This window comes from Musa acuminata, chromosome BXJ3-6, assembly GCF_036884655.1.
Source record: "Musa acuminata AAA Group cultivar baxijiao chromosome BXJ3-6, Cavendish_Baxijiao_AAA, whole genome shotgun sequence".
Lineage (NCBI taxonomy): Eukaryota > Viridiplantae > Streptophyta > Magnoliopsida > Zingiberales > Musaceae > Musa > Musa acuminata.
In genome coordinates, this window is record NC_088354.1 from 33,575,228 (window position 1) to 33,598,230 (window position 23,003).

The 23,003-nt window shown below is 38.4% G+C and overlaps 5 protein-coding genes across 10 annotated transcripts; 4 read left to right on the top strand and 1 right to left on the bottom strand.

Annotated features, from left to right (window-relative positions):
• The first annotated feature begins 1,442 nt into the window (after positions 1 to 1,442).
• Positions 1,443 to 3,634, top strand: LOC103989101 (U-box domain-containing protein 26). 2 transcript variants are annotated; one of them, XM_065155292.1, is made up of 2 exons: positions 1,443 to 2,623; positions 2,702 to 3,634. In XM_065155292.1, the coding sequence occupies exons 1-2, from the start codon at positions 2,270 to 2,272 to the stop codon at positions 3,461 to 3,463; spliced, it is 1,116 nt and encodes a 371-aa protein (XP_065011364.1). In that variant the 5' UTR covers positions 1,443 to 2,269; the 3' UTR covers positions 3,464 to 3,634. The 2 variants fall into 2 exon arrangements, with proteins under 2 accessions (XP_065011364.1, XP_009406135.2); XM_009407860.3 differs by having other exon boundaries at positions 1,444 to 2,051; positions 2,164 to 3,634.
• A 4,878-nt stretch (positions 3,635 to 8,512) lies between these two features.
• On the bottom strand, positions 8,513 to 13,853 carry LOC135639514 (uncharacterized). The gene is made up of 7 exons (XM_065153287.1): positions 13,617 to 13,853; positions 12,829 to 13,539; positions 11,671 to 12,026; positions 9,949 to 10,157; positions 9,477 to 9,733; positions 9,211 to 9,389; positions 8,513 to 9,102 (listed from the first exon to the last, which is right to left on the bottom strand). The coding sequence occupies exons 1-7, from the start codon at positions 13,825 to 13,827 to the stop codon at positions 9,031 to 9,033; spliced, it is 1,995 nt and encodes a 664-aa protein (XP_065009359.1). The 5' UTR covers positions 13,828 to 13,853; the 3' UTR covers positions 8,513 to 9,030.
• Positions 13,854 to 14,530: 677 nt separating this feature from the next.
• Positions 14,531 to 15,143, top strand: LOC135641086 (uncharacterized). The gene has a single exon (XM_065156120.1). It carries the CDS (start codon positions 14,543 to 14,545, stop codon positions 15,140 to 15,142), a length of 600 nt encoding a protein of 199 aa, XP_065012192.1. The 5' UTR covers positions 14,531 to 14,542; the 3' UTR covers position 15,143.
• Positions 15,144 to 15,463: 320 nt separating this feature from the next.
• LOC135640757 (uncharacterized) lies at positions 15,464 to 16,143 on the top strand. The gene has a single exon (XM_065155493.1). The coding sequence runs from the start codon at positions 15,598 to 15,600 to the stop codon at positions 16,141 to 16,143; it is 546 nt and encodes a 181-aa protein (XP_065011565.1). The 5' UTR covers positions 15,464 to 15,597.
• Positions 16,144 to 18,127: 1,984 nt separating this feature from the next.
• On the top strand, positions 18,128 to 22,107 carry LOC103989104 (glutathione S-transferase TCHQD). 5 transcript variants are annotated; one of them, XM_018827994.2, is made up of 4 exons: positions 18,128 to 18,202; positions 19,996 to 20,041; positions 20,886 to 21,108; positions 21,195 to 22,107. In XM_018827994.2, exons 2-4 carry the CDS (start codon positions 20,026 to 20,028, stop codon positions 21,781 to 21,783), a joined length of 828 nt encoding a protein of 275 aa, XP_018683539.2. In that variant the 5' UTR covers positions 18,128 to 18,202; positions 19,996 to 20,025; the 3' UTR covers positions 21,784 to 22,107. The 5 variants fall into 5 exon arrangements, with proteins under 5 accessions (XP_018683539.2, XP_018683540.2, XP_009406137.2 ...); XM_018827995.2 differs by having other exon boundaries at positions 20,898 to 21,108; XM_009407862.3 differs by lacking the exon at positions 19,996 to 20,041 and having other exon boundaries at positions 18,134 to 18,202; positions 20,898 to 21,108.
• The last annotated feature ends 896 nt before the right edge of the window (positions 22,108 to 23,003 follow it).

Consider the following 23,003-nt stretch of genomic DNA (forward strand, 5'->3'; position numbering starts at 1 on the left):
TGAACATGATGCAATGGACGAAAACTCCAACTGCGACACCGGTAAGAATGAGGGTAAGGATTCAGTGACTGTGGACAACCTTTGAACACTACCTTGTCTGCTAATGGAACTCAAGTTCTAGAGAGGATGATGATGGTATTGCCAGTCAAAAGAGTACACTAAATTCTCCTGTCAATAGCATTTGATGCCATGTTGACCAGTCCATTCTTCTCCGGCGCCGGCACTGCAATTTGAAGGCCATGGATTGACTTCCACTTGTAATTTAATGCTCTTCGATTATCATTGATCAAGGCACTTCATTCCATTAATTCTTCACATGCTATGGATCTACTTGCTGCCATGGAATGTGGTCATCCAAAGAACTCTGTTGCAGCCACAGCAGAGTAGGAGCAGGGCATCCAACTTCAATGAATGATGATACCTAGATCACATCCACTACATGCAGTGTTGACTGTTTTCAGGAAATATAATGGAGTCTCCTATTTTTGTATCCTACTGAAAGGTATTAATTATAATCTCTGGTTTTGTTGATCAGACAACTCAAGAAAATATATTCCATAGAAGAATGAACACTTTCAAAAGTGCATGACAACAGCTGTGTAATTTCATTTATCATCTTTGACCTTGTAAATGGGAATGCAGCTGATTAGGGAAAACCAAAATGTTCAGTAGCAATCTCTGACATCACTAAGCTTCCAACTTGTCAACTAAACTTGCATGATTATTAGAAAAGAAAATTTTCATGACTGAGACATGGAATTATTAAGAAGAGATAATGTGTTGCCTTACCATAGTGCTGACAGGGGTTGTGTAGAAGACATGAGATTCTGAACAAGTCAGTAGAAGAATGCATAATTCTTGACAAAAATGCCCATTCTTCCTCACATTTGTTAATTTAATTTATGCTATCATATTATATTCCCATGCTAGAATTGTCCAACCTAACATTCAATCTGCAAGAGTTCCTTAATTCATAGAGGATTTTACCAGCTGCTACTATCTTTTCTGAATTATATAGCCTTTACATCCAACACAAGTTTTGATTTAAATCTAAAATATTTAAGTTTTTGGGCTCCAAGTTAGTAATCACTGGTATAACTGTAGTCTTAACATGTCTAAGAATTCATGAGAGGCATCCTGATAGTATACCTGAGTGGATAGTGCACCTCCAATTGTCTGTTCTTCTGGCTTCTAGGCATTGACTGTCCCACTTGTGAACCCTGTGACCATCATGTAGAAAGAAGAAACAATAGACCAGGGCTGATGGGATCAAAGTCCTTGTTGCAGTAGTCCAAATCTGTGGGTTTGACACTTGGACCAGCTAATGTGGAAGATTGGCAGATTTGAATGTCCATATATCCTGTCATTCAGCACTGTTATAATCTCATATGCCTACTGTCATTCAGCAGTCTAATTATGCAAGTTAGACACTTGGACCAGCTAATGTGGAACTTTGCAAGGTTTGAATGTCCATTTATTATTCAGCACAATTATAATCTCATGTCTTTTTCATTCCAAGAAAAGGGCATCCACTGCATCCAAGTTGGTCACTTTGGACTCTCTCATCTTTGCACCTCTGATGTAAAAGAACATGGATTTCCTCTTCTATTTCATCTTATCATGCAAGGTTTATCTTCCATTATTTCTAGACTTCTGACATAAAGACTTATCTATATCTATTACTAGTGCTATTGCCTCTTCACCAATCTCTTTTGCTTCTGGTCCTATCAGAAGCTTTGCTTTTTTCTGACTGGAAACCAGCCAAAAGTGTCCTGCACTTAAGGCCTACCTCAGCTTCTTGTTTCCTTTGACAGCTCCATTCCCATTTCCCCCAATCCCTGTATGGTGCACTCCAAATCTCTCTGAGACTGTTGTACCAGCTCAGAGGATTTCATGCAAGCAATCAGACTTGCGCCATTGCCTTGCCGTTGTGGTTCTATAGGTTCAGTACTTCTCTCTTCTCTCTCTCTGGTTGGTCTGAGATGTCATCAGAGCTTTGGATTCTGTACCTGAGGAAGAGCCACAATCCTCCATTGCTATACCACATGCGAGTGAGTGCCACTGAACACCAAATTCTCCTTCCCCGCGCACTTTGATTTCAGTGTCAAAGTAGCTGCGCCTTGTCCCTCTCAATCTTGGTAACCTTATCTATCTTTTTTGAAGCTTTTAAGAGGTCAGAGACATAAAAGCAATAGACTTCACCATCTGTTGCTTGTTTATGCCGGGATTCTGGTTTCTCTGATCCTTGAATGTGTTAGAGAAGAAGCAAATGAGCATTCCTTACTTGTTCAGATGCCCGATAAGCCTCGATCTCTTCACTGATCCAGTCACTCTGAGCACAGGTCAAACCTATGACCGGCCGAGCATCGAGAAATGGCTTGCCGATGGCAATTTGACGTGCCCGGTAACAATGCAGAGGCTCACCGACACGACGTTAATCCCCAACCACACCCTTCGCCACCTTATCCACCGGTGGCTCCTCGCCGACCCGGGCGTGAATTGCCGGCACAGGCCCGTGCAGTCTGCCGGCCACATCGACGCTGGCTTCTCGCTCCTCGCACTCAAACAGAAACTTCAGTCGTCGAACACCTCCCGCGCCGACAAGCTTGACTGCCTCGAGAAGGTCAGAGTTCTGTCTGTGGAGTCTGACATAGGACGAGCGTGTTTGATCGAGTTAGGCTTCTTCCCGCTGCTGCTGCAGCTGCTGTTCCAATTCTCGGTGGTGGTCGATTCGGCACTCGCCGAGGCGATGCTCGACTGCGTCCTGAGCTTGTTAGCCTCCGCCCAACTGGATTCTCTCGACATGCTCAAGGAGCACGCCAGGTTGACCTCGTTGGAGCTCCTGTTAGACCAAGGCAACACGAAGACGAAGACGAGCTTATGCCATCTCTTGAAAGTCATAGCTGCTTCTTCAGCAACTCGAGAGCTGTGCCTCGTAGTAGGAGAGTCGCGGCGGGTCTTGCAAGCGCTCGTCTCTCTTCTACATGATAAGTCCAGCATCCGAGCATCGGAGGCAGCAGTTCGAGCGATCTCAGGTATGTGCTCGTTAGAACCCAATCGAAGCCATGCGATCAGAGGAGGTGTGGTGGACGGCCTCGTCTCGCACCTGTCGAGTCCGAACCCAAGAACTGCTGCGCCTGCGCTGGCGACGCTGGAGCTGCTGCTGACACTGGAGGCCGGCAAGAAGGCTCTCGTCGAACATTCCGACGCGATCAAGGTCCTGGTGAAGATGGTGTTCAGGATGTCGACGGCCGATCACGAGGGGAGCGAGCACGCTCTGGGTTCGCTGCTCGCGGTGTGCTGCGAGTCGGAGAAGGCGCGGTCGGAGGCGATGGACGCCGGGGTGATGACGCAGCTGCTGCTGCTGCTCCAGAGCCAGTGCAGCTCCATGGCCAAGGCCAAAGCCAGGGACTTGCTCAAATTAATGAGGTCTCTGTGGACTGAAGAAACCAGGAGGTTGTAATCTCCTGTGCCTCTCATCGTTCTCGACTCAATCTTCTCCATGCAAATAGCCACTGTGTGATGGCTTTACTTTGTTGCACGACTGAAGCCATGCACATTCTTCAAGTTATTTGGCCATTGCATGTCTATTGGAACCTAAGAAGATTAACAACTCCCACTTCTGCATTCACAAGCATTTAGATTAACCTTCTTTGGGGTGCATAAAGGAGTATTTTCTGGTTTCCTGTTCACAAATGTCAGAAGAGAATAACATAAGAATGCTCAAAAGATCAACGTAAAAGCCTCTGATGCATGCATGGCCTCTTTAGGCAAAGCCATCATCACCTATAAAGTTTTATTTTCTGGTCTGATAACTCACGCTAAATAAATATATGATTTGGAAAGGTGGAGATCATCATCATCACCTTTCAAGTAGAATAATTCTTGATAGAAGATTCCAAGAGGCACGATTCAGAGGTTTGAGACAAAATGGGATTGTGAGGAGAATAAGTTTGGGTACACTCCACTGCCTTCATGTCTAAAGCAACTTTGTCATTCCAGAAGCTACAACACTGTTGAAGTAGTGAAGCAGCCAAGAAAAGAATATTTCTAGCCCTTCTAGACTGCACCATCACTGAGGTGGGAGCTCCAACCAATTCATTCTTTCCACTGAATTGAGAGAATAGAGAATGTCTTTATGAAAAAGTATTAAGCTAGAACTGCATGATTATAGCAAACACTCAGATACTAACTGATTTGGAGTAATGTCTCAAAAGAAAAGAAAAAATACTTCCATCAATATAAATGTGAAGATCTCGTCTTATCGACGGAGAGACTATTTCCGTGAGTCGAACATGAGATTTCCAGATGATTTGACTACCATGCAAAATGATATTTTCTCTAGACTAATATACATTCAAAGATAATTAGTCCTGAGAGTGTGGACCTGTTGATGAGCACAGCAGGTAGGACATCATAAAGCAATTAGTGCCATGGACCTTTCAAACCCAAGCTATGAGTTGCATCTTTTCCAGTAATGTCAAAAGCCAAACTTTTCTAGGGTACAGAACCAGTCAATCATGTGTTTGTTGATAAAGCACTTGCTAAAACATTATCCAGAACATCCTACTCAGATGATGTAATTAGACACCATGCAGAGGCATGCTATTTAATATGCTTGTTCAAATCATGCAGATGTAGCATGGTTGATGTAAAAATATGACCATTATATCTTTTTTCCTAGATCAAGTTATAAAGGCACCTATCAACCACCAACCATGATGCCAAGTTGCCACATTCAATAAACAAGGCTTCTAGTGTTTGAACAACCATGCTAAAAGGCACCTTTCAATCACAAAATATGGAAAATGTCAGTCATCTTCACATAAGGGGAAAATAAGTTTTAGTAGAACTCTAGGAACAGAAAATAAAATTATAATAATCACAAATAGTTCTTAGAAGAAATTACTTGGATAATAAAAATACTCTCTTATGTCAGTCTTTGTCCTTCAAAACAATTAGATGATGGAAAGCTTGTGTGTCAAGCTCCCATAGCAGGTAGACTTTCAACAGTCTATGTTGATGAAACGAAAGGAAAACCAAACCATCGTTTATTGTCCAAAAAATACATATACACCCTAATATTCATCATCCTTTGCACCATAAGTTCCAAAAAGGTAACTCTCAAGTCCAATATTGGGGTCACTGCTCCCAACACTAAGTCAACAGAACTGAAGGCTAAGATACATAAAGAAGAGTGTGATTAAAGATGCCCAGGAAATGATCCTACTAGAGACCCAGAAAATGGCTGTGGAACATGCTGTATGTGATACTGGGGTCACAAGGTCATTTATTGAGCCCCATGATGTCAGTCATCAGGAAAAAATGATAGTACAAGGTAGAGCCCCTTGACTGGGGACAATTTTCCACTTCATCTAGTGCTCCATAATACTGGTCAGAGCATATTGCATCCGGTCACAGACATCACACAAATAAATGTCGGCTGAGGACATATGAAAGTCTAGATCAGGATTTGTTTGGACCACATCCAGTCAAAGCAGTATTAAATCAGTCTTTATTCAGTTCACAGTGCAGAGTAAAATAAGTAACACATGTATGGCATGGAATTGACAAACATGCAATTATCTTTGCCAGACCTAAAAAGATCAAAGTAGATGTGCCTGCAAGTAGCTTAATGAACAACACAAATTAGGGTAGATCTTGATCAACACATATCCAACTCAGGGATTAGGTTCTAGCTGCAGGCCTAACTACATGAAATCTGAAAAAACCAACACAAGTAGGTTCTGAAATAACAAGATGAACTTTATTAAAGAAATTAAGGTGCATAAGGAATTAGGTTATAGGTACTCATAAATACCAAAAGGATACCAAAGCAAATGAAAGTGGGGTATGACACGTATATTGCTTAAGGGCCATAATAATGAAAATGAAACAAAATGAAATTTTAACATCATGGATAATTCACAAGGAACCTTGAGTAAATAGTAGAGTATATTACAGGTTATTCACTGAGCAGTCATGGAAAGCTTCCCAGTCCATGTTAATTTCTTGATCAACTAAAAGATGCCACTGAAACTGTCATACAAAGTTCAGGATAGCAACCCAAAACAAATAACCACCTACTTGATAAACATGAAAAGTAATCAGGTCAAGTTGTAAATACATGCAATACAAGCTTCCAAAAATAAAACTTTACAAATTGCTTACAAGTGTAAGGCAACATTAATGTTCCAAGTAAAGAAATTTGAGATCAATGATCAGAAACCAAGCATTTCAAAAAAAAAAATACTGAATATGCTTGATGTTCCTCAGAAGCCCATCTTTTGTTAAGATAACTGAAGGATGAGTTTCGTTTTTCTTTTTCATATCACAGGAAACCGGTAAATAACATACAGCGAATACAATGTTACCGCAGCAGATATATTTGATCTCATTAGATCCAACACTACAAAGTCTGTCATGGGCAATTATAATAAACTCAAGGATTTCAGTATCTTCCTCCTAAACATATAAATGAAATATATCTGTAGATATTTTACATCATTGTCATTATTTAAGGGCAAAAAAAGAAGAAAAATAGAAATGTGAAAAACGAAGAATTTCCAGACTACAAAATCATATAAACATGAATGAATAACCACATATGGATGATAACAAAGAGATTCTTAGAGTTCATTTTTTTTACCACTATTCAATGTCAGATCTAGTAGAAGTCTTTCAATCAGCACACAAAGTAAGCCTTGATTCCATATGAGGACAATTACAAAGGGTATGGTTGGATGTATCCATGTTCACTTAGCTGCAGAGGTCTTTAGATCAGTAACCAAAGTAAGACTGGATTCCATACAAGGACAATTATTAAGGGTATGGTTGGATGTATCCATGTTCATTTAGCACAAAAAGAAAGCACAACAGCACCAACAAATGCAGAGTAGCATAAGTATCATATAATATATGTATGTATAGGTTTAAGCAGCAATGGTTTAATAGGTCGACATGAATTATTCTAGATACAAAAGTGAGGATCCATCACATAGGGTGGTCAATCAGGAAGATCTATTTCTGAATTTCTTGTCTACGAGACTTATGAAAGCATAATAAGATCAAATGACTCCTGGCTGCTGCTTTTGGGCCTAATCTAGATCCAACTGATTTGGTCAAACTTTGGGCTTCGCCAGATTTATGAGCTGGACTTAAAAGGGCAAAACTTTGGCATCATAGTAAGGTTGCCCCTAGAACATAGGTGGCAAGTTCGAGTCTCAAAAATTACCTAGCTTCTTGTTGGTGACAAGAGCCTTGTATACTAGGCCACCACCTTTTGCCTAACATTTCAAACATATGTATGTAGTCATATAGTGATATTTGACTAATTCGAGGCTGAAAGCAAGATTTATCTCATCTCCAAGAATTTATTGCTAATATGTGCATCAAGGGCAATAAATACACCATATATGTACTATACTAAGCACAATCTCCCTTTTCTTCCCTGAAAAGGTGCTTTGATGTTAGCTGGTTGTTTATGAAAACATCTCTAGGTTGCTAACAGCTCAATATTTGTTTTCTCTGCTTGTAGTTGATAAAAGGAGATCATATTAGTTACCTAAATATCTGGATTAGCAACAACAAATGGCTTAAACAATTTATCTCTGAAATCATGAAATACAGCAAAAATACCACCAACCCACCAAATACCTGAATGATTTAATTGCAATTTATTTTATTTCAAATAAATGTGAAACTGCCAAATGAAAAGACAAGCCACAAATACTTTACCTGCCCATGTAATGAATCTTCCTGCATTTTCATTTCTTTGATGCTCATCAGGCCAGTCAGATTTGTGGTCAATAGACAAAGGGATTGCTTCACCATAAAACGATGGTCACAATTTGACAAATAAAAAGCAAGACAGGTTAATGTTTGATACACATCATGGTAAGAATCTACTGAACATATCATACATTATCATAAACAAGCAATTTCAAAGCAAGTTATTAGAATAACTTGCCATAATTGCAATCTAAATTTTTTTAGAAGTATATAAAAGTAAATCAACAAAAAGACTTTGACTTCATTAATTATGACCAAAATGAAACTAATATTATTTCAAAGAGAACTAACATCAACCAGGCAGTCCAATTAGACAGATCTTCATAGCTTACAATGTTTGTTGAACAAGAAAAAGTAATCAAGCATAACCAGAAGAATCATATTGGTGTATGTTAAAGTTGTTTTAATCCTGTTTCTGCAGTTATGAGAAGGATGACAGCTTCCACACTCCAGGTTACTACTGAATCATTCTAAAATTTATTTAAGTACTCACCTGACACAGAAGTTTAGCGTAAAAATTGAAACCAAATGGAGTACCTTATTTGCCACTGCTGAAGATGAAGTTGGGATCTGATGGACCATCACATGCTCGACATCACCACCCGGCACGAAGGATGCAGATGCAAGGGACACACTTTTTGGTTTAACTTTTGCTGAGAGAACTAGTTCTAAATAGGAAAAAGGAAGAGGGTCTTACAGTATTTTTGGCTGAGCTATAGTGTTGGTACAGAAACTAAATTGTAAGGCATTCTTTCATCATACATAACTTATTATTTAATACAAATAATATTTACAGCTCAACAAAAATTAAATAAATCCTGCAGTACATGTATAACAGTATCATCAATGCGGCATGGTGTGACCCGGAAATAAATTAATTGGGTGGTCATACAGAAACTGCCACAATGTGCAGACAAAAATTTGGGCCCACATGAAACCCTAGGGCCCAAAAATTACTGACAATTATAACACACATATCACATGATTAGGAGCTTCAAATCTTCTCCAGCAAATTAGAAATGAAGTCGTCGATGCATAATGGTACAAGGAAAAATGGATACATCTGTGACCTTGGAGAACTTGAGCATAAACTTCGTGTGGAGCAGTCATTTATATCCATGATCACACCATCTTCCTGCACTGCCTGATCTGTCATGCACCAATGAGATGATAAAAGCAGTATGAGCAGCCTCAAATTTGTTTTCCTTCTTTGTTCAAGAAAAACAGTTATCTTGCTGATTATGTCGGATTTTTCCTCTTCTCTTCCGCTCTGTGATGAAAAAGCTTTGCCATAGAACGCCTCTCACAATCCTGGCAATCGAGAATTTTCAGATCTAATAAAAGAAATATAAGAAGAAAAGCCTAATGAAAAATGCTTAATTCATATACTTCTTGGTTTAAGGTAGTGATGGCATGTACCTTGAACATATTTAAGTGAAAAGGTTTTGCAGGATTGGTCCTTCTAAGTTTCAGATATGTGTATGCAAAACTCAGCTGATCTCGGGGAGTAAATCTGTCAACTTCATTGAACCATATACAGGAAAACAAGTTGGACATCGGAGTATGCGCTCTTACGATAAAAGAGCCTTCTGGGACATCTGTTTAAAAGATTTTAAAAGTTAAAACAATAAAACTGAAGACAGCATGTAAAGACAGTCACTGAAAGGTAGAAAAATATTCCATACAGCTAGGAAGCAACTTGTTGGGATCTGAAGGGTCAAATCTCTTCAATCCATCAGACTGGTAAAATTCAAATTGTTGATCAATGACGGTGTGGTTATACTTGTTCAGTTTTTTGTTCTGCAGCACCTCTTCCCAAACACAGTGCCGATCATAGTGATTAGAAATAGCATACTCATAACCTCGTCGCCAAAGAAAATATTCTAAGATGAGGTAAGGATCACTCTGAAGTCGCAACTTGCTGTCAAGCCAAATTGAGTACCTGATCATGCAAATTACAATATTACACAGCAATGACAGACTGACAAGCATATGATTCACATAACCAATGTGAAAAGCTACGTGAAGGGGGCATTAGAATTGAATAGAAAGCATCTCACGAGATGAGAGAGAGAAAATGTCACCTAGAACAAAGACTACCATTTTATTCTCAGTATTAACCAAGCCAAAGTACAATTTAGCTAGTTGCATTCTCACCTGGCAGAAGGGAAGAGCCTATGTGTCAACAACTTGGGAATCTTCCCAACTCTCCGCATGTCTGTATATGGTAAATTTTTTACCACCACTATCTTCCACAGACCAATGACCCCATTTTCCATCTTTTGTCCTTCTGACAACAAAGTCTTAAGCGTGATTTCATCCATGAACATAACAAAGCAAACATTTTTCCTTGACAAAGGTGTGATCTGCAAGTATTAAATTACATCTTTTGAATCATTGTCAGAAGTACGATTGTTCTGCTAAAGATTGTATAACAATAGGCAGTTATACTACTCATTGCACTATTGCAATTCGGTCTAAGCTAGAATCTAGACAACTGTCAAAACACGTATCGTTACAGGAACCAAATAGAATATGTCATGTCAAATTATTATCTCATGTTACAAAATATAAGTTTAGAGCTGTGAACAGAAGAAAATTTCTTGATTTGGCACCAACGTATTTGATGACAGGAAGTGTTATCACTATGATCATCAACTAATATAAAAACTGGCAGAAGCGAAAGCCTCTGAACACCAAACGATATTAAAAACAAATTTTTTTTGTGGCTCAAATAATCAATTCACATGTCTACTAGGCACCTTTACAATGTACTTAATTTTGTTGAGTATGAAGATATTATATATTTTTTTCTTACACTATATCACGATTATTTCTAACCAGTGGAATCAAAGGCAGATACAGCCCTCAAGTACCACTGCGATGCTGGCTATTGGCTACAAAATAGTTCATACAAGTCAAAAGTAACATGATGATAGTATTAGCAAGAATACATTTTCGTGATATTTATCTCATGGTTTATCTTAGGTAATATTGTATATCAACAGGAGGACCTACAGATAATTCAGTATCGACAGAAAAAATATTAGCAAAATCATTTCAAATTACAATCCTGCAATCGTTAGAACATATGTCAAATGATATACCCTTGGATAATGAACTACAATATGCAATTATTTCAATTTAGCAATATCTATTATTTTATAAAAAAAATAAATTCAAAGTAGAGATTAGATTATTAGCCTCATTGCCAAACTTCAACGCAAAGCTGCAACATCCCAAATATGTATAGAACATGAAGAATGCATAAAATAAACAATTATTTTCAATCAAATTATTGCTGAAAGTGTAATAGTTAGGGTTCCAAAAGGAGACATGATCATCCATGCTCTTTCCAAAAATAGGGAATTGGCAATATAACACAACACCAATAAGTTCTCAAGGAAAATTAAATAGATTTTTATAAATGGCTATTAAATTTATGTCAACCCTCCTAAATTAAATAATCTTCCTAACAAAACAGGAGGAGAACAGTGTTTGAAATAAACGAAAAACTAGTTAATTACAGAATTATCTTATCAAGTGTAGATTAAAATTGACCAATCACAGTGCAACTGATTAAAGTTCACTAGACCTTGTATATCTCCATGAAATGTGGACAAGTGACAAACTTTGTTATGTAGACTGCTAGTTCATATTAAATCCAAGATATGCCTAAGAGCCAATGAATCACAGCCATTGAGAGGAGTCATTTTCTAAACATATACACAACCAGCTGAAAGCATGTCCTTGGATCATAGGAGCAAGAACTATCTGAATAATTACAAATCACAGGAATCAAATGAATTAACATGATATGTTGGGTTACAGTTGAATGCGTACATGTCTCTTTATAAACATGAAAGATAAAGCTAGTACCGTTTTGCTAAAAGGTGTTCTCAGACGATCTGAGTTTCCAAAGATGCAAGAAGATACAGCTACATGGCAACTGCTCATAAATTTAACATCATCTTCTGTAATATCAAATCCAGTACTTGGGGAACCAGTGGGGCCTCTAACAAATCCACAGTTTATTGTTTGGTCTTGGGCAATAAACGACATTTCCCTTTCTTCTAAAGTCTGATGACCAGCAAACCTCGGCTCCCAGTTCTCTAATCCATTTGGCCTGTTTTCAATATGTGTATACTGCAAAGAGAAACTTGCAATTTTCTTTCCATGTAAAGGCTCTACGATTTGAGCCGTAGAGTTCAAGAATTTGATCTCACACGATGAACCTGATCGACAGAGAACATTTAGATCAATGATCAGCAAATAAATAATTTAAGGAATAGAGTTGCATAGTGCAATATATACACAGTATCATTGATTCAATTTCATTGGTGACAGAACTTATCTCTTCTTCACGACAAAATAGAAAAAGATTAAGAAACCAAAAAAGTGTTTGTCAAAATTTGTTTTTTTATCTCATTAGAAACTATATCCTTTTGCAGTTTTGACAATATAACCTGACAAATTTGCTGTACAGGTAACTTTACCAATACAATCTCATTCCATGCCAACTTGACACATATAATTAGGGCATTTCTGGTTCTCTGCATCTTTATAATGATAGTTACATATTTATGTATAAATCAAACTATACCTGCACCTAAATGCAAGCTCACTTGTTTGGTTCACCTGCATCAATTGACGCAGCATGTTAAATCCAGTCATTACAATCATGATTCAAACGATCAGTTAAGACAATTTATGTTGGAGTAATAGAAGGATGAAATATTTTAGTAAGCATCTACATTATCTAGTGTTCTCAATTGTGGGGAAGGATCCACATAGATAGGAACAAATAGTTGGCATGATTCCTCTTTCATATCTTTTGCGATCACAGTTTGAATCAAGCAGGCATTTTGTTGGTTGTTTAGAATTACAATAGAGATACTCATTTGTTCTCTTCTTGGGGAATCTGCATTAAGAATAAGCAAAGCAGTAAGTACTGCTATGCTTTAGGCACAGCCACTATCCAAAGGATACGATGACAAATATGAAATTGAAGAAATACATAAAATATCGATAACTCACTAGAAAATTTGTGGTGTTTTGGTTTTCTTTTTGAGCCTGACTTCTTCTCTGAGCTGGAATGTCTCATTGTCTCACCACCCACACGAGCCTGACCCTTCTTTGAGTTTAAGCTGCCACCAGCACCACCCTGTGTCTTGCCAGAATCTTTCTCACGCATACCCAATGATGCATCTTTCTTGACTTCGCCTCCATCACCCTCACCTAGTTCCCGTATCCTATCAGCATTATCGATTTCATTATGCGTGTCCTGCATATCAGTGGCATCATTGTACTCGTCATCAAGATCATCCTCCTTGACCTCAGTATCCTGCTTCAGCTCCTCATCATCTTCTACGGAAACCTCGTTTTTCTCTTCATGAGAATACAGCTCCGCCCGCCCACCCTCATTGGACAATTTGTCCTCGGTCTTCCCACCTCCCTTCTCCTCAACTTTATCCAGGCGATCTTTCATGGACACCTGCTCTTTTCCGCTCGTTCCACTCTCCGAGAACCCTTTTTTTTCCACGCCGTGTTGGTCCTTCGACAAACCCTCCTTGTTGAAATCGTTGTCCCTCCTCCTATCATCCCCATCCCAGTACCTCGAATCGCGGCCGATCTTGCCCGAGCCGCGCCCGAACTTGAGCTCCGTCGAGTGCGCCGACCGATTCACCCGCGGATGGAACTCCAATTCGTCATTCTCGTCGCCATCCTTGGCCAAATCTCTTCGAACATCTGCGAAGATTAAAACTCTGAGGCAACAACCAGATCAATGAAAGTGAGAAGAGTAGGATTCGGGGAAAGCGCCGCACCCTTGCGAGAGGAGGAGAGTCGACCGGAGGTGGCAAAGGTGACGAGGAGGACGACTGCGAGGGCCACGGCGAGGACAGCGGCAGAGGGGCGTCGGTGGGCCTTGCCCAGGCGGCGGATCCGGGCGGGGCGTAGGGGGATCCGGTCGACGGGGTCGTTGTGGACACGAACGGCGAGCCTCTCCGTGCCCGATGGCCGATACTGAGCCATCATCACATTCTGTTTTCTGCGCTCTTCAAAGACAAGATTTTATACTTTCGTCTCCAACACTTCTTTTCTTTATCATATCTTTCCCTTTTTTTTTTTTCTAGGGTTAGGAAGGGGAAGGTATAATTTATTATGCGTTTAATTAATTATTACAATTGATTTATTAATTTTATAAATATAAATCACTCAATCAAAATATTTAAATTCAATTTAAATTATTAATTTGATATTTTTTTTCTTGATTTATTAACTTTATAAATATATCAATTTGAAATATATTGTCAAAGTATAATGGATGGCTATCCCTCTCACCAAATATAATGATATTAAACTTATATATGTCCAGACTCTTCAAAAGATATTTTTATTGAGATAACAGTATTACATATATATATATATATATATATGTATATTTATATATATATATATGTATATATATATATATATTAGCAATTAAAAGTTCGTGTTCTCCTGCGTTGTCTTCTTCAACGACAGGACCACATGTGGAGACTTGATTGCAGAGTTCTCCTCACTCAGCTGGACAACTTATTTTCCTTGAAACATATGCAGCATTTTGCAGGGATGAGAATGAAGTAGAAGCAAAGCAATCAAACTCATCATCACACTAACATAACATGCTTGCATTTATCTCCTTTGCCTGAGGACTTCACCATTGTCGCCCATGTCAGAAACCATGGAAGGCCAAGCATCCTCTGTTCCTATGCGAGGAGAGGTGGAGACGACTCGCCCCTTCCGGTCGGTGAAGGATGCTGTCGCAGTTCTCGACGAGCGCTTTCTTTCCGGCCATGCTCGATCTCCGAAGGCCAACACACGACCAATAAGATCACATCCAGCGCCAAAGGCAGTCTTCTCAGCCTCCACTTCGCCACCTTCCTACACCTCTTCTGCAGCGCTCTCAGTGTTCAGCTCTCTGAGAAACGTGGAGGCAGAACTAGAGAAGATGAAGCGAGAACTGATGCTCCTGAAGGAGAGAGAATCCGACACGGCAAGAACAATTGCCACTCTCAATTTCCAGTTCCGTAAAAGCATGTGTAAAGCGGCAGAGATCGACGCAGCCGCCACCGCAGCAGATAGCAGTGTGTCAATGGAACTGCCTAATAAAACTCGGAGCGAGCCATGGCGAGATGACGGACCAAGAAACGTCGAGAAGGAAAATGACTTCGGTGGGAGGAGAAGGATCAAATTGCACAAGAGGAAGCCTGTCATTCCACTGATCGGAGATCTTCTCTCCAGGAAAGCAGAATCCACTGATCTCAACATCTCTCTCTACCCTCGTTCCACAATCTACAGCTTCAGCTAGTCTTCTCCCTGCAATTGTTTGTTTCCCTTTCTTTTCTGTGTGCTGTGCACTATCGATGCTGTAAGCTTTATATATATATATATATATATATATACGATGACTACAAATATATATGATTCAAAGGATGGTCGAAATATTGATGATGCCAGCCAGCTGAGTGCTCTACGTCAGGACATTTCATACAACAGCATCAACTCTATATAGAATGCTGTTGAAGGCTAAATATATCCCTTCCCCGCTCTTTCCTCTCTCTCTCAGAGCCTGGCCCTCGTTTTACGTGAGCCTCTGTAGAAGGCTTCAACCTCCTTCCAATGGCGACCGGCTTCTCTCTCCTCCCACCACCCGGGAACAGCTGGAGAACATAGCACATCAGAGAGAAGCATCGACGCAGATGTGATCGAAGTGCACCCGCAGACCGGAACGATCGTCTCGGCGGCAGCCTCTTCTTGGCACCAATGCCGCCCAGCGAGGGAAGGGGCCGTAACTTGTGCATCTGGTTTATCTCCTGCCTCTTCTTTCTCGTCCTCCTCGCTGGCGGAGCTTTCCTCGTGCTCTACATCACCTTGCCCGAAACCAAAGACACGGCCTGGTTCCCGATCGCCGGGATGACCCTGGTGACCGTTCCGTGGATGTTCTGGTTCACGACGTGCATCTACCGGTTCGTCGCGACGGGGAAGGAAGGAGGAGCGAGACCGGTGCCGACCAGAGCTGCTTCGATGTCCCCATCTGGCGGCGGTGCGGCCGCCACCGGTGCAGCAGCCACCGCCACAGTCGACTCACCTGTTAATTCCCCGGGCGACGCGAGGAGGGTGAGGTTCGGCAACGCCACCGTCATGGGCACACAGAACGACGCCGACGGGGATGGAGGGCCGGCAGGCGCTAGTGGGCCGCCGCCGGGAGAAGAGGCCGAGGAGGATTCGGATGCCACACTCGCGTCGAGCGATGGTTCGTCTCTCAACTCGCACGAGAGCGAAGTGCCTCTGGCTTTCTCCATGTCTTGATCATGGTTCATCAGCATCAGTTTTTGCAAGAACTGAACTCCTTCCTGCGTTATCTTTCATCTCTGCTCAGAGCTCCCATCCATTGATTCGAATTCTCCATGAAAGGAGGCAACTGTAGAACATGAGCATAGGTCCTTTGTTCATACAATCGTTGAGCATTTGTTCGTTTAGATTCTCCTCTCTCTTCCACCACATCTGCCTCATTTCAATCTTTACCCTGTGGTTCAACTCATCACTTGTGATCGTTCCAGCTTTCTTCTTCGATTCATTGATTTCTCCTCCTGACACCAATAGAAGTAGGTTGGGTTCATCTGTTGGAATTTGCTGTTCTACTTGTTATCTATCCATGGTGAATCTGCTGCTCCACAAATACTATCCATGTATATATTGTAATATTGGACGTCATATCGAGCTAACTGATGCTATTATTGCATTTTAGATCACAAGTGTCTGCTGTATCTTGTGATCTTGATTCAACCAGTTCTACCTGCTTCCTAAATGCACGTGATATTCATAAAATCAAATAAGTTGATACCAGGAAACTTAGCAGAAATATATGGGCTAATTATATATTACCTCTTATTAATTATCTTTAACATTTTGATCCTTAATTTTTAAAAAATATATTGATATTCTTATAATTATGAAAGTGAAACAGGATAAAAAAATAATTTTAATGTTTTAATTAATAGCTCTCACCTCTCACCATCGCTCTCTTCACTCATAACAGTCACCCACAACCCCCAACTGTTTGTCACCATTGACGTCATCACGTCATCATCAATTGAAATATTAAAATTATTTTTTTATTTTTTGTTTTCATATTTCTATTGAAAAAAACTGATGTCGCTAAGATAAATAGATTCAAATATTTTATTTTCGTAATAATAAGGATGTGAATGTAACTTTTTAAAATGTAGTGAATGATATGCTAAAAATTACTGACTTAATTTTTCGTTTTGATTTGTCTTAATTTTTATAAAATTTGGAATCGATTCCAAACCATCTATTTTAATTTTATTTTTTAAATATCCATATGATTAGTTGTTTATTAAGCTATTTGAAGGTGCCAATTTATCATTTGGAGGATAATTCATCATTTAAGATTTTTATATTTTTTTAGTTGGTTCAGAACCCGATTCTAAATTCTAAAACCTTTCATATATATCATTTGGAGAATATATATGAGCATATATATATTCTTATAAATTATAAAAGCTTTCATATATATCATTTTGGTTAATCTCATTTAATTAAGACCTTTATTGATAACAATGAACTTCAATTGTTTAATGATAATAGGGACATTAAATTATTTTACGTAATTAAGTATTTTTACTAAAAATTAATCAGTATTAACGACAGTTACTCTTGAAAATGGAAACATATTACGAAATCGAAATTAAGGGCGTATACGTTATTTCGTAACTTAGAAAGGGAAGTATATTACGTATACATATCACAAGCTTACTTGTACAGCGGACAGCAAATCCAGCCGCATCGTGGAACGCCACGTGTTCTTCGGAATTTTGGGGCTAGAATTACTATCCCCACTCTCTCTAAGTCGTGACATTGACCGCCTCGCGTCGACGTAGTTTGGTCGTGGTCGTATACAATATATAATGACATATTTACCCCTAAGGAAATCCCATACGGCAAAAATGTAAAAGAACTGTGCTTATAACATATAAGAAATCATAATGCACAATATCTGAGCCAAAATTTACAGCACTATATCTTAATTTGGGAATGATAAAATGATGCTTAAATAAATCAAGATAAAAATGGATATATATATATATATATATAATATTTGATTTCAATTTCATTAGGGGTAAAAAAAATGTAACTCGAATTACGTAGGGGTATATGAGTAAAAGCACGATGTTGAACGCGAAGCGGCAGGCAACGAGAAAGGGGGGACCCACGGAGAGCATAAAATAATATATATATTCCAGGTTCGTATTCCCGCAGGGCAAAGGGCGTCGCCACCAAGCGAACGAAGCTTCACGAACTCGCGAAGCTACTCGTCATTCTTCCGATCTCTGCCGAGTTCAAGGTCCCGCGCCCTCTTCTCCTCCTCGTCCTGTTCTCTCTTCTTCTTCTGTTTTTCATTTTAAATGCTATTATTCTATTAGTAATTTTGAAGCGATGGTCTGTAGAGTCTGCGATTTCCACAAAAAAAAAGATCCTTTTTTTTTTAGTTGCAAGAACCATATGATGTGGAAATAAACCATAGGTTACCGTAGGAATACTCTCTTTATCCTCCCATGAATAGCTAATCCCCAGAGGAACCGAGTATTGGATGCTAATTTTGAGAAGTCAAGGAACTGTGTCGATTGCAGAGTTTAATTGCTGATATTAATTTTTAGTAAGTAAAAGTTATTAAGTTGGTAATTATGGTAACAAAGATAAGATAGTATGAATTGTGGTTGCTTTCTGATTCTTTCGATGATTTACATCGAGGCTTTAAACAATTATGGATACCTCTTGCTTATACTCCCGGTTTATTTATTTGACATATATAAAAGTTGTGAACTTTATTACTGAGTAATGTTTCAGAAACCTTCTAAGAAAAGTTTAGGAATCATACATAAAAGAATTCGGTTTTTTTTTTTTAAAGGAATCAATATTTAATCGTTTACTTATTGGATTAACAATGTTATCTGTTAGAATTTGAGAGATGTACTGGAGTATCAATGTAAAGCAGATATTCCTTTTTTGTTGACTGAGGTCCATTTGATATTTGATATTTGACCTCTGTCAAGGAGAGTTAAAATAGAATAGAAACTGCCGAATGTTCTACAATGAAGGTAGCCATACATTGAGAGGTGAGGAGAATAGAGCAATTTTGATCTGAATGTATATTTCGGTGCTTTTTGGCATAACATCGGTGACTGCCTTTCTTTTCCTTGGGACCTTTGATTACATTACTTTTTCAACTCAATTATTATATGCTTGCTTTGTTTCTCAGGTTCCTATGCTTCATTTGGTCTCCAATATTGGGGACAAGAGTTACATCTTCAATTTAACTTCAAGGACAAGCTTGCTTGATGCCTTTACACTGCTTAAGGATCTATCTGTCTCTCATGTCGCTAATTAACATACTCTAAAGAAATGTGACAAATAATTTATCTTTATGGTTTTTCTAACATATATTAGGCCCAACTGATATTTAATATTTTTTTTATAATGTATGTCATCATAAGCAAAAAAAATTATCACCTTCAAGGTGATAGACATGTCCCTATTTCTTACCTCAATCATATCTCCTAGTACAATTTTACCACTGTTAAATTTGTAAGGGATTGAAAAAGTTAATTTTGTGATAGAAATAAATCTTTAGCTCTATATATATGGCTATATTACATTCAATTACGATGGTTTTCATATATTTCCTCGAAAAGCAATTGGGGGATACATGTCCGCTCTTCTTTTAATAAAAAACTTTGACAAGTTGAAAGTATCTTCATGCATCAACTACAGCCAATAACCTCTCATTCATTATAAATAGACTTTGAGGATGTTTCTGTAAACAAAGTGTTGTACATGAAATATCTCGAAAGGTTTTATGAACGAACAGTCTCTGAGGTTTTTTACTTGATATCTCTGTAATATTTGTTGTTTATATCTTAGTTGCTCTTTTTGTTTGCTAGAGTGCCTTCTCTCTTTGTTGTTTTATTTATATTTTTTGTATCTTCTGTAGTTTTGTTTTTTGGAACTTATTGTATTGAGAAATTATTGACACTTAATAGATCAAGTGCTTCTAAATTTAAAATTTTTCTATATTTGTTTCATAGCAATCATCAAACTTTTGAACATTCTTGTGAATTACATTGTTGATTTTGCTAGTGATGATGCATCTGTGCTACCTATTTGGTGATGGCTAACACATTTGGTACGAAAAATTTCAGATCCTGTCTTCTTTAATCCGTTTGTTACTTGATTATCTAATGATTTCACATGGCAAAGAAGAATCGAACTTCAGCCTCTCTGAATTTGGTTGCTAGAAATCACTTATCAAATCTAAGTAGCATTTGATGGTCTTGATTATGGAACTTAGTTTTTTACCATCGTGAAATCGAAGCTGTCAAACTGTTATATTTACTAATTCTCGTGAAAATTTAATGTTGTAATCATATTTGCAATGGTTTCTTGATGTTTATTCTGGCAGCCTTTTTGATACAGCTTATTCTGGTTAATTTTGTTCTCAGCATCATCATCGAAGTCCAAAACTTTTAAGCAAGTAATTAAGTCATCATAGTATCTTACCTGTCTGAAAAGACTGAAATTATTATGTATCACAAGGTATTTTTCTCATTTCATGAAAGGGAATAGTATCTTGCATATTATGCATTGCTAAAAGAGCAGCTTGATGCAGAAGTCTTCTGCTAATACAGGGTTTGGGAAGGATCAATCTATGAATTAGAGTCTCTGTTTGCTAAAACATAAAAACTGATCGTTCAATTGTTGCATTGTTGCTTATGGTGGCCTAGCTCCAATACTAAAAATCACACTATCACTAGAAAACGTTTTGGAATATTGCGTCATCACTGAAAAACAAGATTTGGCACCGATGTATATATTTCAACATTCAACTTTGGTATAAAACATGAGCAGTTTTTGGACCCTGCTAGATGTTTGAGATTTATGTCATGATTATGTAAGTATTCATATGATGCAAGCTTATTTTATTTTTGGCATCAAAACTATTTGGGAGTTGAAATTGATTGGATATGTAGCTCTTGGTGCAGTCATGCAGCTGTATCATCATCCTTATTCAATGGACAGCCAGAAAGTGCGCATAGCACTGGAAGAGAAGGGGATTGATTATACATCGTATCATGTTAATCCTTTAACTGGGAAGAACATGGATGTTCCATTCTTCCGCATTAATCCAACTGCAAAGCTTCCAGTCTTCCAAAATGGTTCTCATATCATTTTCCATGCCATTGATATTATCCAGTAAGTTTCTTATCTATTGATTATATACTTTTAGGTGTTTTATCTGGTTATTTACTTTATGGCATCTTGCATCTGACTCTAATGAGGTACATAGAGAGGCTCTCAGTATCTCTTAATGGGGAGGAGAACCCCATTAGTAGCAAAGTCATGGAATGGGTGGAGAGAATCGAAAGTTGGAATCCTAAAATATTCACTCTCACCCATATTCCAGACAAGTATCGGCTGTTTGTTTCCAAATTTATCCGGCGTGTAGTGATTAGTCGGATGGTCGAAGCCCCAGATTTAGCTTGTCTCTACCATGTAAAGCTTCGAGAAGCCTATGAAACAGAAGACAATTTGAAGGGCCCAATGAATTTGCAGCAGAGTGAGGAAAAACTATCTAGTCTTCTTGATGATGCAGAAATACAACTGAGTGCGACAACATATTTGGTTGGTGAAGATTTTACCACGGCAGATTCCATGTTTGTTCCAATTCTGGCACGAATAACTCTGCTAGATCTAGAAGAAAAGTATATCAGTTGCAGGCCCAAAATAACAGCTTATTATGACCTGGTAAAGCGGAGGCCAAGCTACAAAAAAGTGATTGGGAAGTATTTCGGTGGATGGAGAAAGTATCGAACACTTCTTAAAACAATGTGCTTTCTTTGCATCAGAAGCATGTTTGGGAAGTACTAGAAAATTGAGGGTGTCCAAGGTAGTTTGAAGATATCAGTTTGTGCAGCATGCAAATAAAACTGATATACTTGGGATCTGCTTCATCATTGCCGGCATATTTCATACAAAATCTTCTGAAAAATACAAGCAAATAGTGAAGTTTTTTTTATAAGGGTCAGTGAACACTTGGGTGAAGTTGCTAGCTCTTCTTCTTGTAGCTTTGGTAGCCTCTCTTCCTTTTACATCTGCCATTAGCAAAAGATATTCTTCTGTGAAATAATGTTTTTCTTTTCAGTTTTATTAGCATTTCCTTCATTTCAAAAAGTGGAGGTGAAGTTGCATGTATTATTCTCTGCCTTCTTGTAATATACCAAAATTTCTTACACACAAAGTTGAATTGAGATTTTAAAAAAGCATATACTATTTTCACATATCGAGCATTATAGGATGAAACCTTCTTTCTGTGTCTCATGGTGTTTTTTTTTTTTTAATAGCACCAAACAGATTCCTTCAATTCTTCAGATTGATATTTAATCTCTCTGTTCACAACTACACAATGTTGTCCACCACTGAATGTAAATGGAACTACAACTGAGTTCTGTTCAGAGAAGATAGTAATTCTCTGTTCTTTTACCTGGATTCTCTCAATTAATAAACTAACACAACAATTTGTTGTTCAGTGTTCTTTCAACACCATGCAGGTTTAAGCCTTTCCTCCCCAGCTATATTAAGCACAATGTCTAGGTTTCAGTTCAATCAGACTACTAGTGATTGGTATCTCATGGAACTTAACAGTATGGCCCAAAATGTTTAAATTGGGGTTCTTGTATGCCATCTAAACTTGTCTGTTGATCCAACTCACAACTGTATCTTGCATTGAGGCATCACATGTTTGCTGGGAGGTTTATGGCTGCACAAGTATCCTTTTTCTTTTTCACCAGGGAAGAAGAAGAAGAGTTCTCTTAGGTACAAATTCTTTGTTTCATCTAAAGCATTAGCTTCTTATTATAGGATTTTATAACATTGCTACTCTTCTATTAGTGATGGAGGAAGGAAGATACAAAATTGATTATGTAGGTAAGACAGTCATGCATAAATCAACTATATGGACTAATTGGTCTATCAATTTTGTTTAGCATAAATCATCGATAGTAACACACTCATCAAACTTTCCTTAAATTAATCTTAGTCTTGCTCATTTCGAATGTGAAACTAAATGGAATGTTAATCTTCATAAGTTA